Consider the following 18,243-nt stretch of genomic DNA (forward strand, 5'->3'; position numbering starts at 1 on the left):
AATAAATGAAGAAATTCACTATGTTCATGGATGGAAATATTCTATATTACTGTCTGTTTTCTCCAAAGTAACCTATAAATTCAATACAATTCCAACTCCCCCTACCCAGATTTTTTTTCATGAGTATTAACAAATAATTGTAAAATTCATAGCGGGGCAGCCCAGGTGGCTCAACAGTTTAGTGCCACTTTCAGCCCAGGGCGTGATCCTGGAGACCCGGAATCAAGTCCCACGTCAGGCTCCCTGCATGGAGCCTGCTTCTCCCTCTGCCTATGTCTCTGCCTCTCTCTCTCTCTCTCTGTCTCTCATGAATAAATAAAATGTTTAAAAAAATTCATAGGGAAGAGTAAAAATCAGTACAGAAGTAAATAATAACATTCAATCACTATCTTATACTATATACAAAAACAAATTCCAGATACTTTAAGCCTTATAAACAAAAAAGAAAGCTTCAAAAATTTCCCAAGAAATTTTAGAATATTTCCATGACACTGAGGTAGGAAAGGACAAACCCTAATGGGAAAAGTGGCTAGATTTGACATTAGAATTATATATCTCTTATACGAGAAGAGATGCCATGAACAAAATGAGAAGTCAAGGAGATAGACAAGGCGCAAGTATCTAAAATGTGTGCCATTGACAAATTATGATTATCCAGAACATATTTAAAAAAAAAAACCTCCTAAAACCAATAAGTGAAATATAAACCCAATACAAGAAATCATAGAGAATGGACAGTAAACATATGAAAAGATCTTCAATCTCACCAGTAATCAGGGAGAACTCTAATATGCTGTTGGTGAAATTATAAATTGAAGAATCATTTTGAAGACACTTTTGGAAAATCTACTAAAGCTCTAAATCAATAATCCAAAAATTCCACTTTTAGGTCTATTCCCTAGATACACTCTCACTCATGTACTCAAGGACATAAGCACAGCAGTATTCACAGGAGCATTTACAAGATCAACAAATATGAAATAGATGTTGCCCAACAGATAGCAACATAATGGGTTCTATTATACAATCATTCCATCAGCAAGTAGTCATATTCCCTTGTGAGCAGAGGCCTGAAAAGGAGAAAATATATATATCATGGAGTATTTATTTCAATCTCTCCTACTTCTAAATGCCCTACTTCTAAATGCTCCACCCTCATTCCTGGAGGTTTCACTGAATAAATATGATAATGGAAATATTCTATTAGCTCCAAAGCTCAGATGACAAGTTCAGATAATCCAAAAAACCTTATTAAAGATGCTCGATAAAATATGTTTCCGCTAGCCCCAAACAAAACTAAATCCATAACTGATTTTACAAGAAAGAATGGAAATACTCAGGTACAAGAATAAGTTAGAATTAAAAATTAGGAAAATACATGAATTGAAATCTCAGTTTTCTGCAGAGACTCATTCCCAAAAATGTGAAGAGATTTGCAATCACCCTTTCTTCCTGGGAAAGTCCCACGGAATAAATAGACCCATTAAAGTATTCTATTAGACTGTAGAGCCAAATTCTCATTTCCCAGTTGTCTGGGAAATGGCTGTACTTTCTTAGATAGGTACAGATCACCAACACTGAATTCTGAAAATCAGAAGTCTTTTCTGTGATGACTTAATAAATAAATACAAACTTTTTGTAGTGGTAAAGTGTAAGCAAAAGTGTTATGAGCAAATAATATTATTTGATAATTTCAACTTTTATAAACACAGACAGGTGTTTATAATTTATATATAAACCTAATTGAGGAAACAGATTACCATACCCCTTTTATTTATTTATTTATTTATTTATTTATTTATTTATTTATTTATTTATTTATTTATTCATGAGATACACAGAGAGAGAGAGGCAGAAAGAGGGAGAGGCAGATTCCCCAAGGGGAGCCTGATGTGGGATTTGATCCCAGGACCCTGGGACCATGCCCTGAGCCGAAGGCAGATGCTCAACCACTGAGCCACCCAGACATCCCTACCATTCCCCTCTTAAAAAGTTAATCCATATTGGTAGAACCTCTACTGAAAATATGCCCCAAAAGTCTAATGGAGAAAAATGTAACAAGCGTTAATTTTAAAAATTCCAGGGCATGACAAATTACTCACAATCATAAACACATTTAACTTTTAAACCTCCTTGCATTTCCTACCACAAATATCAGAATTAGTTATTTTGGATGTTGTGGTTAACTGATGTGAAGCTATATTGATTTAAGATTCTGTCATAAAATTAAGAAATGCCCTTTATTTTCATATTTGCATCCCTTCAATGCATTTTATAAATTGCTAGAAAATTGCCAAAGTGGACTTTTGCAACCATATCCATAAGCAGAAATCATAATATCTCATAGTATCTTTGAAACTGAGAAACATAAATGCAACAAGAGACTAAACTCTTCAATAATTTTGGAAACAAGATATTCAAAATACTGTTAATAGACACATAGAGCTCAAATGAGGAAAAAGAAATGAAAATTAAGCATCTTCTCATTTTTCAAAATGGGAACACTATCTCCAAATAGATCACAGCTCTTCTCTAAAGCTTGAGACTTCCCCTTCCACTCCTAAGAAAGCTTTCTTGATTTATGAAAGTGAAATAGAAAAGTTGCAAATCCTATGCAAAGATATGTGGCTCTTCTCAATGATAGTGTGAAACAAAATGGTAATGTGTTACCTATGCAGGAGGCTACAGTAATTAAAAGCGGCTTTCCAGGCCTGAGATTTCTCCACAATTCATGAAAACAGCTACTAACTGCTCCCTAATCTTCTATCAACTCCCCCAAATCCAGGAATAGGAAATGCAGAGCTTTAGATCTTTCCATCCTTTCCAAATTCTTAAAATTTTTGTTCCTCTCTTTATCCTTCTCCCACCCTTCTGTTGCCTCCCTCCCACACCTAACTCTCCCTTCACACCTCCAGGCTACCTGTGTTTACTTATCTCTGAGATTTTGCACAAGTTAGGCTCCCTCTGCCTGGAATAGTCTTCCCCATCCTCTCCCTACCCCTTCATTGTTAAAGTCCTCTATCATCTGAGCAGTCATTTAAAATGTATTATTAAGGGGCACCTGGGTGGCTCAGTCAGTTAAGGGTGAGTTAAGTGAGCTTTCAGCTCACTCAGGTCATGATCCCAGGGTCCTGGAATTGAGCCCCGTGTGGGGATCTCCGTGCAGCAGGGAACCTGCTTCTCCCTCTCCTTGCCACTCCCCCTGCTTGTGCTCTTTCTCTCCCTATCAAATAAATAAAATATTTTTTAAAATGTATTATTATCTAATGACAGAAAATAATTATCATTTTTAACAATTATCATGTTAACTGGAGTGATATCTATTCTATGATAATTATAAAAATGTATGCTGATGAAGATTGAAAGGAAATATGCAACAGTGATAACTTTTTAAAAAATGAAATAAAATAATAAGATGATAGGGCACCTGGCCGACTATATCAGATGAACACCAGACTCTCAGTTTCAGTTCAGGTCATGATCTCAGGGTCCTGAGATGGAGCCCCACGTCAAGCTCCATGCTTAGTAGGGAGTCTGCTTAAGATTCTCTCCCCTTCCCACTGCTCTCTCTCAAATAAATATATAAATACATCTTTTTAAAAAAATAATGAGATGATAAAGGCTTTTCTCAAATAAATATATAAATACATCCTTTTAAATACATAATGAGATGATAAAGGCTTTTGTTTTACTTCTTAAACTTTTTATAAATTTTAAGTTGTAGTTTAAGAAAAAAAGTCTTGTCCTTTCTTCAAAGTCCAAATGCCACCTTTTCTAAAAAGCCTCCATAGTTGAAATGAATTTTCCCCTCTCTCTGTAAAAGGCCCATTTTTATAGCACTTATCACATATGGTCTTCCATCTGAAGAGACAAATGATATGTCTTTCTCCACTATTAAAACTGTGAGATTTTGAAGCTCAAGAAACTTATCTTTTCATTATCTTTGTATTCTCTCTGTGGAACCCAGCAGAATACCTGGAACACAGCAGGTGCTGACAAATTCTTGATTAACCACAAAAGTTTCTGAAGTAGCTGAAAGTAGGAAGAATGCACTTTATCTAAAGCAAGAAACGTATGCACAAATGGTGAGCCCAGAACCCTGGCTGCCAGATCTAAACTCACCAAACAGAAGATTGCAAGACTGCTCTCTGTGGAAGCTAAGTAATGAAGGGAGGGGGTACCCAAATGTTCTAAATATTTATATGTGAGAGTCCCACTGTGAAATGAAAGATTCAGATAACCTACCACGAAATACTCCAGTCAACAGTGCCCACTATATAGAAGATGTAGGTCAGCAAATGAGGGAATAAATTAGGAAAGAGGAAGACACAAGAATAAAGAAACAGTGGCTCCAACACAGAAAAGAGATCAAGAGAATTCTCACAATGATGGCAAATGGAAGCCTGCAGGTGATGACTACTCATCAGGTATAGAGTGCAAGCAGTTCAGAAGGAATGTGACATAGCAAGAGGCAGTTGCCAACAAGAATGAAGGGAATGGATAGCATTCATTATATATATATGTAATATATGTAAATATACATATATATAACCCCTACATTGAGTAGTTTTAAAACTCTGTCAGTTTGCAAATTTGTGACAAGCATGCACGAAATGAAAGCAAGCAAAAAATGTGCAATAAATAATTATAAATATGACAAAAGGGTTCTGATGTAAATAATACTGTATTCATGTAATGCAATAATATAATCACTGCATATTTATTTAAAAAACTATTAGAGTATAAAGGATTAATTTTTGTCCTTTTTTTGCAACATGTTTTATAATTTATGGTGACCATATTTTCAAAACAAAAGACTGGACTGGCAGCTGTCTTATTTCTCTGGCATGTAAATTTGCTGGAAGCATTTTATAAAAATGTAAATGCTAGATCACCTGTATTGGAAAATACATGAAAAAAAAAAAAGAAAATACATGAAATGAGGATGGTCCTAGTAAAAGTGGAGTGTATGACTGCTATACATTTGCTATGCATGTTCAAAATTCCTCGGGAGTGTTTGGCAGTAATAACCGTGATAAACTAGAATAATCAGAATCCTTGGATTTAAGAGAAAGCTGTGGTTCTCAAAGTGTGTTCTCCAATGGTATGAGCACCATATGGGAATTTATTAGAAACACACATTTTCAGGCCCCCTATCTACTAAATCAGACACTCTGTGGTGGGGCCAGTAGCCTGTGTTTTAAAATACTTCCCAGGTGATTCTTATGGACACTAAAGTTGAGACCCACAAGTAGACAGCATGAAGGTAAGAATGGGAAGTGCTATAGTTAATGCAGTTGTGGGACGATTCTCCTAGAAAACTATACCTTTATTTATTCAATCAAAACTACATAATTTCCAAAAAAGAACAACTCATCATCAGTTCCCATTTTAACACTACTCTTAAATTTGATAGCACCATATATGCTTCTTTATACATGAAATGCCTCTGGAGAGATCCACATCAAGCTGATAACCTATATTGTGGAAAAGACATTTTCATAAGATTTGTAGATGAACATTCACAGTAGGTTTATTCATAGTAGGCAAAAGCTGGAAACAATAGATGTGTCTGTCAAAAGGAGAATGGATAAACATCTGGTATATTCATACAATGGAATACTACTCAGCAATAAAAAGAATGAGTTGCTTATACAAACAACCACATGGGCGACTGAAAAACATTACGTTAGACAAAAGGAGCCAGATACAAAAGAATACATACTGTATGATTCCATTTATATGAAGTTCCAGGACAGGCCAAACTAATTCATGGTGATAAAAGTTTGCCTCTGGAGAGTGAAGTGGGAAGTTGACTGGAAGAGAGCCCCAGGGGACATTCTGGAGTGAAGGAAATACTCTTTTTTAAAAAGACAAACAAACAAAAAAAGATTTATTTGAGAGAGAGAGAGAGAAAGCATGAGCAGGAGAAGGAGCAGAGTGAAAGGGAGAAGTAGACTCCCCGCTGAGCAGGGACCTGATGCAGGGCTCAATCCCAGGACTCTGAGCTGAAGGCAGATGCTTAACCGACTGAGCCACCCAGGTACCCCTGGAGTGATGGAAATATTCTATACCTTAATTGAATTGTGTGTTACATGTGTGTTAAAAACCACAGTACATCAAAGTGTACATTTAAAATGTGTGCATTTCACTGTTTATAAATTTTACTTCACTCTCTCCCACCCACCAAAAAAAAAAAAAAAAAAGGACATTATCAGACAAAAACAAAAACCATGAGAGTTTATTGCCAGCAAACACTAAAAAAACTTCTACAGGATATACCTCAGGCAGAAAAAAGTGATCCTGGATGGAAAGCCAGAGATGTGACAAGAAATGAAGAAACAACAAATAGAGAAAAAGTTAAATATCTGAGGAACAGATATTAACTATAAAGAAGTGCTAGTGATGATGATATGTGTGTGCACGTGCCCATGCATGTATTTCGTGAGTTTCCCTAGCCTGACTGCCTGGGCTCTGCTCTTCCTTCCTCTTCAGATTCATCTCCTGACACCACCATTTCAGCCTTCTTTCCATTCCTCTCCATCTTATCTTCTACACATGCAGTAGTTCTGTTTACCTGATAGGCTTTTTGCCCCACTCTTCACCTGGCGACCTCCTATTCATCCTTAGGTTCAGATCAAAGGTGACTTCCTCATACTCTCTCCCCTCCTTCATATCATACGTGATGAACTAATCTTTCCCATTTTTTACTTTTATCTCACATCCGTTTTCCTTGACATTTATAAAATGTCTGTGTGATTATATATTTACTGTCCTTCTCTTCCTGTAGGCTATAAACTGGTGAAGTCTGTCATTCATTATTATCACCTCATGACCTGATCCAAATGCCTTACACATAGTAACTGTTCAATGGATATTCAAGCAAATACAGAATTCAAGTACTTCAGACATCCACCTAAAACCTATTAACAAAAAAAAGACATAAGATACGTAAGAAGGGTTACAAGTTAATTTTGGATATGTTATATTTGTCACCTTACGGAGAGTCTCTTCTGTTAAATTCTTTTATTTGGGAACTATTTGCAGTAGGACGGTGGAAAGATCAAGTGTTTGGTATTAAAGAAATCTGAGATTCAAGCCTACATCTGCAACCTAATAGGACCCAGTCCTTAGGGATGCCTGGGTGGTGCAGCGGTTTAGCACCTGCCTTTGGCCCAGGGCGCGATCCTGGAGACCCGGGATCGAATCCTACGTCGGGCTCCTGGTGCATGGAGCCTGCTTCTCCCTCTGCCTATGTCTCTGCACCTCTCTCTCTCTCTGTGACTATCATAAATGAAAAAAAAAAAAAAAAAAAAAAAGGACCCAGTCCTTGAGGAAATCACAATCTCAAATTCTCTATCTATAAAATGGAGATAACACTATCTACTTTTGAAAAACTGTTTCAATGATTACAACTGAAGTATGAGACCATGTGACCTGTTGCTTGGCAATCAATATAGCAGGCAATCAATTAAAGACAGCTCTGATTATATTTAGGTTTGACTCTTTCGCCTCAAAGGAGGATATTTTCATTAAGGCATCTTTATGCACTGACATGATCATTTACATTCATTGCCAGTGTATCTCATATGTGGTAACTCAACATTTGAGTCAGGCCATGGGGTTATTCCTCAAGACTTTAGCAAAGTCTTATCAAAACCTTTTTTCATTTGTTTGTGCTGTGTCTTTCTCCCTACATTTATTTCCAGACTTCTCCTATCTTCTCCTTTCATCTATCCTCTTAAAACTTTGATAGGATGTGCAAGGGAGCCAGCCTAACAAGGGAGAGTAACACTGATGGCCAGAGAATTCAGTCAGTAGACAGTGCTTTCAGCAATTCAAATCAGCAATCACATTCTCTCAGTACTATGGAATATTCTTTTTTACTTATTCATGAAAGACACACAGAGAGAGGCAGAGACATAAGCAGAGGGAGAAGCAGGCTCCCTACAGGGAGCCTGATGTGGGACTCGATCCCAAGACCCCAGGATCACTACCTGAGTCAAAAGCAGACACTCAACCATTGAGCCACCCAGATGCCCCCACAGAATATTCTTTATACCGGACACAGCTAGGGAATGGGAGAATCAGCTGGTGTAAATATCCTGCTCTGACAGATGTCAAATACCTATGCCAGATCACTGAGAGTGACAAGACTAGAATTCCGTCCTGGTCAAATTTGATTTTCCATGCCCTTGTTCACCCTAAATGATTTACAGGTGTCTTCCAGTTCCAAGGTTCTATTCTTATATGATAGATAAACTGCTAATAGTTAACTGTAGAAAAATATATACATATAGCCCCTTCTAATCTCTTCCTGGTGTAGAGGAGTCAGTGTCAGGCCCACCTTAGGGCAGGGTTTGGGGGGAGGAGGGAGTTTCACAGAGAAGCATGGTCAGCATGCTCACCAGCATGGGGCATAGAGGAAAAGGGAGGTCACATCCAGAGATGCACCAGTAGGCACCCACTTGCCTGGGACAAAGGCAACTCTGCAGTATTCCTACTAAAGCTGAAAGTGAGGTGCACAAATGACAGAGTAGATGCCTGCGTGGTTGGAAAATTAGTTACACCAAAAACATAAGTAAATAGATTGGGCAAATAAGTAAATATAATGAGAATAATAAAAGTCAGAAATTTAACTGGTAGAAAAGGTATTTATGGCTGGAAGGTACTCTGAGGCATTAGATTTGAATTTGAGAAATGATATGAATTAATGATCTTTAAATACATGTATACAGACTGTATTATGAAAAGAGGTATACATTTATGTGTGTGCACACACACATATTTTTTAACTATTTGCTGAGATGGCTCAAGAGCAATGACATCCAATAATAATGAGCACACTGAGCACCCAGATCTTGGCTTCAAAAAGGCATTTTCTCCTAAATGGAACTAGTGTTCCTAGGAGAATGGCTGGTTCCAGACAGGGGTGGGCCAGGCAAAATACAAGAGCTGTCTGGAACATCTTCCGCTAGAAAGTAATGAAGTATTCAAAGAATGATGGAGACCTGTCACAGTAACCTAGAAACCCCCTTGAAAGGGCTTCCACTGACCAAACTGTGAAAATTTTAGCAACAAAATATTTATTGATAGTAAATAATTACAACCCATTGAATAAGGTAGAATTCCACATATCCATTGCTGATGTAAATACATATATAAGAAAGGGAAAGCTCTTCTTACACAGTATGCCAATTAATAAAGATAGGAATTAAAAAAAATAGTGTTTGATTCAGGCAAAGTCATCAATGAATGCTCAAAGTGGTGGATGGAAATCTGAGAAATGAAGAGTTGACTACTGGCATAATCTCTGAAGACATCTCCACAAAATACTAATGGATTTTTTTTAAGAATTATTTATTTATGATAGAGAGAGAGAGAGAGAGGCAGAGACACAGGAAGAGGGAGAAGCAGGCTCCATGCCAGGAGCCCGACGCGGGACTCGATCCCAGTACTCCAGGATCGCACCCTGCGCCAAAGGCAGGCGCTAAACCGCTGAGCCACCCAGGGATCCCCACTAATGAATTATGATGGGGGAAATAGTGACATTACAAAAAAGAAACCTGGCTCTCGCCAAAATGATCAAGTGAGCAAGGTTATCATGGACAGTGATGGGACAAATCGCTATTATGTACTCCCTCTTGTGATGCACTGAGAACACAGCTTCATCTCTGTGATTTCTGCCAAAAAAGCATGACTTCAACATGACCCTGAGGAGGCAGTAAACCGACCCAGGCGGAGGAACATCCTACAGGTTGTTTGGTCTGTACTCTATTTCCTGTCAAGGAACTGACAGAAAAAGTAGACTGCCAAGACATGATAAGTACATGCAACCTATGCTCCTATGTGGGCTCTTGGACCAGAAAGGAAAAAGAGAAATTACTAAAACACCTGGCAAATATTGACAGGATCTGCAGATTGGATGGTAGTGTTGTACCAGTGTTGATTTTCTGGCTTAGAGGACTGGACAGCTGTTATGTAGAAGTGTTCTTGTTTTAGGTGTTTAGAGGTGATGGGGCATTGTGTCTGAAGCTTTCCCTCAAATGATTTAGAAGTAAGACTAATGAGGGGTGCCTGGGTAGCTGAGTCAGTTAAGAGCCCGATTCTTGATTTCAGCTCAGGTGGTGAATTCAGGGTGATGAGATCAAGCTCTGGGCTCAGCAGGGAGTCTGCTTGAGATTATCTCTCCCCCTCCCTCTGCTCAGTTGTACTCTCTCTCACTCTCTGAAATAAATAAATATTTTTTAAAAATAATTAAAATGGGGATCCCTGGGTGGCGCAGCAGTTTGGCACCTGCCTTTGGCCCAGGGTGTGATCCTGGAGACCCGGGATCGAATCCCACATCGGGCTCCCAGTGCATGGAGCCTGCTTCTCCCTCTGCCTGTGTCTCTGCCTCTCTTTCTCTCTCTCTCTCTCTCTGTGACTATCATAAATAAAAAAAATAAAAAAAAAATAAAAATAATTAAAATGGCAAAAAGGATTATGGATGAACTGTGGTGAAATGTCAAGAACAGGAGAACCTGCATGAGGAGGATCGGAGTTCTTTGCACTGTACTTCCAACTTTCCTGTTGGCTTAATAACTAAAAAGTAAATTGCTGCAAAACAAATTCTTTTTTATCCACTTCTTTGGTCCCGTGGAAACCTATGAAAAATAGAATGATGCTGGAATTAAGGAGTTGCACAAAGGGAGTAATGGCAAAATCAACATGTGAAAGTTTGAGATGGATGCTAATGCAGCTAGGCTTCAACTGTGCTTCTCCTTCCTTGTGTACAGTGAATAAAAGTTTGGGAACTGGGTTCCCAGGCTCAGTATGATGCTAGGACAGGCAAGGTCTGTTTCTGCTTGGCACTGGTAGATCTAGAAGTGTCAACATATGCACTTCTGTTACCCTGCTGCTTATGCGTTGTGGTAGCAGTCACCACCAAAGGCATCCATTCTTCCACAGGTACAAATTGTATTTCCTAACTAACAGTGAACACTCTCTTCTCTTTCCTTTTCCTTCCTTCTTTACCTTGTTTCAGTCAGGTTTCAGTTGTAGGCAACAGAAATTACTCTAGATGTTTTGAGAAGAAATGAGTTAATACAGGGAATTAGGTCTTAGAAAATCACTGGAAGAGCTGTAGGGGCAGGCTGTAGACTAGGCCTCCAGAGAACCTGGAAACACCTCAAACTGGCCCACCCAGGAAATTGCCACTTCTGCCCCAGTCAGGAAGGTAGGTAATCAGGAACCACCACCAGATCTGTAGGCTTTGCAAACATACCCTATCTAGTCATCAGGAAGCTGCCACCACCACTGGTTCTGCAACTTCCTATTGATACTCACAAAACAAGTTACCAGATACCAAAACATTTTTGCAGGAAAAGTCAAGGTCTACGTGACTATGCTTGTCAGAAGAAAAAGCCAAAGAAACAAGAACTTATGCTCCACTTCATTTCTACTTTCCAAATCTCAAGTAAGTGCACTATACTGGGAAATCTATCTCAAAATCCATTTCCAGAACGCTAAGTGCCAGAAAGTATGAGAAACATATTGTTTAGCTTCCCAACCTCTGCAAAATAGGGAAGTCCACTGAAAAGAGGCTGGAAGGGATGCTGAATTCCAGTGTACATATCTACCACACTCCTCCTCACCAAAGGTTAGTGGGAGTTAGCCTCTATTGTTAATCCCCAGAGACTGTCAGCAAATCTGGTATAATTTATGTTCACTACTTCCTTGGTTTGTTTTGTTTTAATGACAAAATTCTGCACATGAAGCCAGGACCATCTCTTACTAAAAGACATTTATATGTGGAATAAGAACTAAAATTCACTGAAAAGTAATAGAGAAGAATTATGATCTAAACTTTGGCCTACTTCAATGAGCCACTAATATGCTCATACAGTGCGACTCAGTGGTTAAAAATATTGGTTAAATTATAACTCTCCAAGTATCTTGTAACCCATGTCTGTTCATTTTTCTTTTTGTTTTAGTTTCAAATTTAAAGTAAGAATCATCACTTTTTCCTGCAAGAGAAAAGCTACCTTATTTTTCATCAACAGCAGAGGGCTGCCTATTTCCGTCTGTGAGTTCTAGAAAATAATGTTCTTCTTCTAAAAAAGAAAAAAAGTGAGGGGGAGGTCTTCTAAACCTTCTAAACCACCACTTTGTGATGGACCAGAAAATAAATGACAAGAGCGATGAGATGGCCACCTCTACCAGAAAACAAGTGATTTTTATCTTTCCCACCAGATTCTGAGCTCCTCACAAAACAGGCAGGGACTGTTTTTTCTATCTGTATCCCTGGTGGCCAGCACACTGCATGATACAGAACAGACAGTTAATAAATGTCTGTTGAATAAATAACCGAGTGGAAGAAGTGGAAGACAACACTCCATCATCATGTCTCTCACCTTCCTATCTCACTCCCTTCCTCAATGTGGACAAAGTAGACAGATGGAACTGCAAGGAACTTTGAGTCACAGGACAACTGGCCCCCCATCATGCAAACAGAGTGGGCCCCAAGCCATGAAACTTCCCTAGAAGTACAAATCCCTCAGGATGCAAGTTCAGGAAAACCTCATTTCAAAAGGTGGAGTTTCTGGCCTTTATTCCCAATTGCTTACTGACCACCCACTAACTGCCATAATTCGTTTTATTTCCGCTGGGCGGAAGGCTGATGTGAGAAGCAGATAACTGAAAACACAGGACCCGTACCAAAGAGAGAAGAGTAAACAATGCCTTTGGCAATATCCTATGATCAATTTGGCTTTGCTGGAAAGGAATGGGATGAGAAATCTGGAAATCAGGAGCTACCTCTGAGTAACAACCAAAAGGAAAGAAAGTCCAAGGCCAGCCCGATTGGGTTGGATGTCAGCTTGAGGTTATCTGCATTGAACAGCTTATCATAGCAAAGCAGGGAGACCTGACTGATAAGAAAGCTATCAGTGGTTCCACACCGCACTATTCTCCTCTGATCTCCTCCGCTGAACAATAATGGACTTTAGCAGGAATATCATCTTGAGCCATCACATACTGTTGTTTCTGAGGGTCCATCAAGCTGCCACCATTTTTCCACCACCACTTTGCTTCTTTTCTGCTAGCAGTAACTAAGAAACAAGCTCTAATATTACATGATTAGTCTCAAAACACACTGAGATAATGTGCCGGCATAAATAAGTTGCCCGCTGTTTATATACGAAGAACTGCCAAGATGAATGTAAAAGACATTTTGTAAAAGACAATTTGAAGATATCAAGTTACTAAGAGAAGGAACTACCCCAACACTGTCAGAAGATAAATTAAATTCAGGGTGATGTATTACATTTAATTGGGTCCCATCTTGATAGCAAGTACAGGTGACACTTAGCCAGTCAACAAGAACGCCTAAATTTTGTTTGTTTTTTTTTTTCCCCAAACTGAACTAGTCAACTGTTAGACTACATAGCTTTTCATCTCCCACCCATTCCCATTTTTGAGACAATCATCAAGAATTTAGAGAAGCCACATCTCATTTAAAACGAACAACTTGGGATCCCTGGGTGGCGCAGGGGTTTGGCGCCTGCCTTTGGCCCAGGGCGCGATCCTGGAGATCCGGGATCGAATCCCACATCAGGCTCCCGGTGCATGGAGCCTGCTTCTCCCTCTGCCTGTGTCTCTGCCTCTCTCTCTCTCTCTCTCTGTGACTACCATAAATAAACAAACATTTAAAAAAAAAAATGAACAACTCATTCCAAATGGCTTTTTTTTTTTTTTTAACTAAGTGTGAGGCGTAACCAGCCTAAGTTATTTCGAGAAGAGACAACTTTGCCTTCTCAAATCATGGAACTGAATTTTCAAAGTGAACCGCTGTGGGAAGTTCTTTAAAGTATGTCTACTTTTTCAACTTTATTTTTTAAATATCGCTGAAGACCGGTTGATATTTAAACACAGCATGAACTTGCCACACTTGACACAAACTGCCAAACACGAGGAGTCAAATCTATCTGCCTGCTGTCCCATGGCCATCTCCAGCTAGAGGGTTAAAAACGATTTCAGATTTAAAAAAAAAAAAAAAAAAATCAAAACAGCTAATGACAATTCACTTGGAAGTCTTCCTGTCAAAGTCCATGAGGTCAAGTCCAGCGGGCCTCCGCCAGCGCAGGCGGATCAACAGCCGGGATGCTGACCTGCAGGGAAACCGCCGCCCTCCCGGGGCTCCCGCACCCCGCACCCCGCACCCCGCACCCCGCACCCCGGGCAGGGGGTGGCAGGAAGGGGCCCCGCGCACCCACGCCGCTCGCAGCCCGGCGCCCCTCCCCTGCACTTCCTGAAGGAAACTGGAGGAAGGCGGCGGCTCCGTGAGGAAAGGGGTGTGGAGTCCACGGGCTGGGAAGAGAATGCGCTCGCTGAGGCTGAGGCTGAGGCTGAGGCTGAGGCTGAGGCTGAGGCTGAGGCTGAGGCAGGCGCCCCCCACCCCCACCCCCACCCCCACCCCCACCCGCGCGCCAGGCCGCCCCAGGTCCGCACGCCGCCCTGCGCGCTCCCGGGGCTCGTGCGGGGCAGCGGGGGCCGACAGCCGACCCTCTGGCCGATGAGCCGCGCCAAGGGGAGCCCGCCCCGCAGCCCCTCGGCCCCCGCACCTCGTCCTCCGGGAGCCCGAAGACCTCCACCGCGCAAGTTGCCATTTCCGAACGGTTCCAGCAAACCGGACGCGCTCGCCCCCGCCCCGGAGTGGGAACCGTAGTGCGGAGGAGGAGGAGAGGGAGGAGGCGGGAGGAGGTGGAGGAAGAGGAGGCGGCGCTCCCCCAGCGGCCGCAGCGCCTCCTCCGGCCAGTGCGCGCCAGGGGCTCGAGGAAGCGCGGCGGGAAAGGGCCGGCGGCGCGCGTGCGGGGCGCGGGGGGGGCCCGGGGAGGAGGCGGGCGCGGGGGCGGGGGCGCGTGCGGCGGGGCTCGGGGCGTGGGGGCGCGCGTGCGGGGGCGCGTGGGGGGCTCGGGGCGGAGGCGGGCGCGTGGCGGAGCTCGGGGCGTGGGGGCGCGCGTGCGGGGGCGCGTGCGGCGGGAAGAGCGTGCGTGGAGGGCTGGGGAGGAGGCGCGCGCGTGGCGGGGGCGCGCGTGGCGGGGGCGCGCGTGGCGGGGGCGCGCGTGGCGGGGGCGCGCGTGGCGGGGGCGCGCGTGGCGGGGGCGCGCGTGGCGGGGGCGCGGGCCTGAGCTTGCCGTGCGGCCCCGGAGTCGCGGGGAGCAAGGCTGGGAGGCGGCGCTCGGCCTCCCGTCCCCCGGGAAGCACAGCTGCGGGTTTCCCCAGCAACAAGTCTCAGATCCGCTGCAGAGCGCGGCCTCTAACCAGACGCCTGGGATCAGGAGCGCTTAATCCACCTTCACCGCAAGTCAGATCTGAGCGCTTTCCCGTGGCTTAAGGCTGCGGATGCCACCTGAAGCTGGACCTTGCGACCTCGAGAGGGAAAGCCCCGCGTGAGCGAGGCCGCGAATGGGGAGGCCCGAAGGGATCTCCTCGTTCTTGGACTCGATCTGAAATTCTCTCCTTGTGATTTTTAAACACTGTGCCAATTCATAAGCGATTTCCGGTCGTACGGTCTGCCCTTAAAGCCTACCCGTAACCTCCAGCCGCCCGCCTTCACCCTCTAAACCTGCTTAGCTAAGCCTTGACCTGCAGCGCCACAAAACGAAGAAAAGAGAAGGAGTACAACTAGGACCCCCTCTGCTGTAGAACAGTCATGCGTATTTTATAGTCATGTCTGATGGATTTTATAGATCCCTAATCACAGGAAGACTTTGGTGTTGAATAACTGATCTAACATGATGAAAGATACTTTAGTGTGGGCTGCTCTCTGAGGCATACCAAAAAAAAAAAAAAAGTGTTGTTTGAAAGTTCTCCTTTAATCCTTTCTCAGTTAATATCTGCTGGCTGCCTTTCCTCTAACACTAGATTTTTGAGATCTTTAAGGTTCATTTTTTCCTCCTTCCATTCTAACCCCCCTGGACCTCCTCCATTGCCACTGGCATGGTTTGAACTACACTCCTTGTAGAGCTCTCAGACTCAGAGCTCAGTAGTGCAAGATGCGTTACTATTCAATTTTCTGTAACATGTTCCTAGGTTGAGCTTCCTGTCTGCTCAAGTGGTTAGAAGGCTTAGTCCTAATCACTGCTCTTCCTCAACCCTCTTTTTGCTGAAGTTGATTCTACATTCCAGCAGGCAGTTGTAATGCTACGTCACCTCAGAAATGGAGGGAATGGCACAGCCCTCATCCCTCCACGCTGGCACTGGTAGAAAGGTTTTTTTCCCCCTCTCTGGTCTCTAATTGTAGACATCTGTATCCATTAGAATGACGACTGGCTGTTAGTAATAGTAACCCAAACAAACAGAATTCAAGGATAGATGTTATATTGTCTTATATTAAAAAGGCTACTTTGCTCCACAAAGGCATCAGAAATTCAGGCACTGTAAAGCAGGGTGCTTTGCCATTTATAGGTGTGGTCCTCAGGCTCCAATGACTACATCCCTGCTCCAGGCAACAGGACAGAAGAAGGAATCAAGAAGGAAGTTCAGGTCTCATGTTTGTCTTTTCAAAAAGGCTTAAATTCATAGAACAGAACTGAGTCACATAGCTGTATCTAAATACAGGTAGGCTGGCAAGCACAGGCTTTTCTAGGGAGCCTTGTTGGGTCTCTGTTACTAGAGAGTAAAGGGACGGATACAGGGGAGAAACTAGCAGTGTCTGTCCTAGCATTTTTGCCCTCTGGCATTCACAGAGAGGTCAGCACTCCCAATCTGTTTCTGGTCTTCAGGCCACAGAATTTTAGACTCAAAAACGAAAAACCCTCAGGCCCTCTGACATCTCTCATTTGCTGCTGGCCCTCTGCATCATCTGCTTTGGGTACTCAAGCTGCCACTGGAATGCAGTGGGGATGACAGGTACCACTTTTGATGTGGAATGCCTGGGTGGTGCCCTGGTTGAGTGTCTGCCTTTGGCTCAGGTTGTGATCCCAGGATCCTGGGATGGAGTCCCATATCAGGCTCCCTGTGGGGAGCCAGCTTCTCCTCTGCCTGTGTCTGCCTCTTTCTCTGTCTCTTGTGAATAAATAAATAAAATCTTTTAAAAATAAGTAAATAAATAAAAATAAATAAATAAAGCTTTTAATGTAAGATTGTACCCAGGATATAGGTCACCTCTGCTCTTAGAGTCCACAAATCTGGGGATTTGTCATTCTCCAATCTTGAGAGAAAAACCCAAGTGCTAGAAAGGTGTTCTTCTTGGAGATAGTCACTGTGTCCAGTATTATCTAATAAAACTTTGTTATGAAGGAAATCTATATCTACACTACCAATATGGTAGCCTTGGTTATTGAGCACTTAAAAATGTGGCTAATACAACTAAGGAATAATTTTACAGTTAAATTTAAATGTTTATTTGTGGTTAGTAACTGCCATATATTATGCAGCACAAGAAATGAGTCAAAATGAGTCTAAACATGCCCTAAATTGTAGACATTTTTAAAAATTAAATCTTGAGTACATACAAAAGATTATAAAAATATAAGGTATGAAGAATAAAAATAAACAGTAATCTACTCATCCCCACTATAAGAAAAAGAATTTTACCAACAACTTTTTTGCAGGTTTTGTGCCCTTTTCTCCCCCCACCGAGAGATAACTACTGTTCTGAATTCTATGTTTACTGTTTTCTTCTGTTTTTTAAATTGTTTCACCAGATGGGAATGTATTCCTAATTGAAATGTTGTTCATTTTTGTGTCTTTGAACTTTATGTAAATGGGATCATAAAGTGACTTGCATTTTCCTACCATTCTACTTTGTGCGATTAATTCATGCTGGATGGTCGTAGTAGTTAATTTATTTTCACTGCTGTGTTATGTGCCATTGAATGACTCTACCACAATTAAATCATTCTTCTGTTGTCAGACATTGGGGGAACAGAGATTTTTGAGTTTTGTTTTTAATTTGTAAACACCTCTTATATGATTTAGCTGTTTTGAAATGTTTGTAGGACATTGTTTAAATGACAGTGGCGTCTCTGAAATTTAATGATGGTTCAAAATTTTTGTATAAGTAGAGGGGCTTAGAACTCAGTAGAGTAGGAGACTCTTGATCTTGGAGTCATGAGTTGAACCGGGTATAGAGATTACTTTATTTATTTATTTATTTATTTATTTATTTATTTATTTATTTATGATAGTCACACAGAGAGAGAGAGAGAGGCAGAGACATAAGCAGAGGGAGAAGCAGGCTCCATGCACCGGGAGCCC

General features: G+C 41.8%; 1 protein-coding gene across 1 annotated transcript in view; it reads right to left on the bottom strand.

The window, feature by feature from the left end:
• Positions 1-14,761, bottom strand: part of NEDD4 (NEDD4 E3 ubiquitin protein ligase) — a 123,138-nt gene extending 108,377 nt beyond the window's left edge. The window contains exon 1 of the mRNA XM_077881190.1: positions 14,604-14,761. Within this exon, the coding sequence (XP_077737316.1) occupies positions 14,604-14,648 (45 nt within the window). The 5' untranslated portion in view covers positions 14,649-14,761. The remainder of the gene's footprint in view (positions 1-14,603) is intronic.
• Between the last annotated feature and the right edge of the window lie 3,482 nt (positions 14,762-18,243).

The sequence above is a fragment of the Canis aureus genome, chromosome 32 (genome assembly GCF_053574225.1).
Source record: "Canis aureus isolate CA01 chromosome 32, VMU_Caureus_v.1.0, whole genome shotgun sequence".
Lineage (NCBI taxonomy): Eukaryota > Metazoa > Chordata > Mammalia > Carnivora > Canidae > Canis > Canis aureus.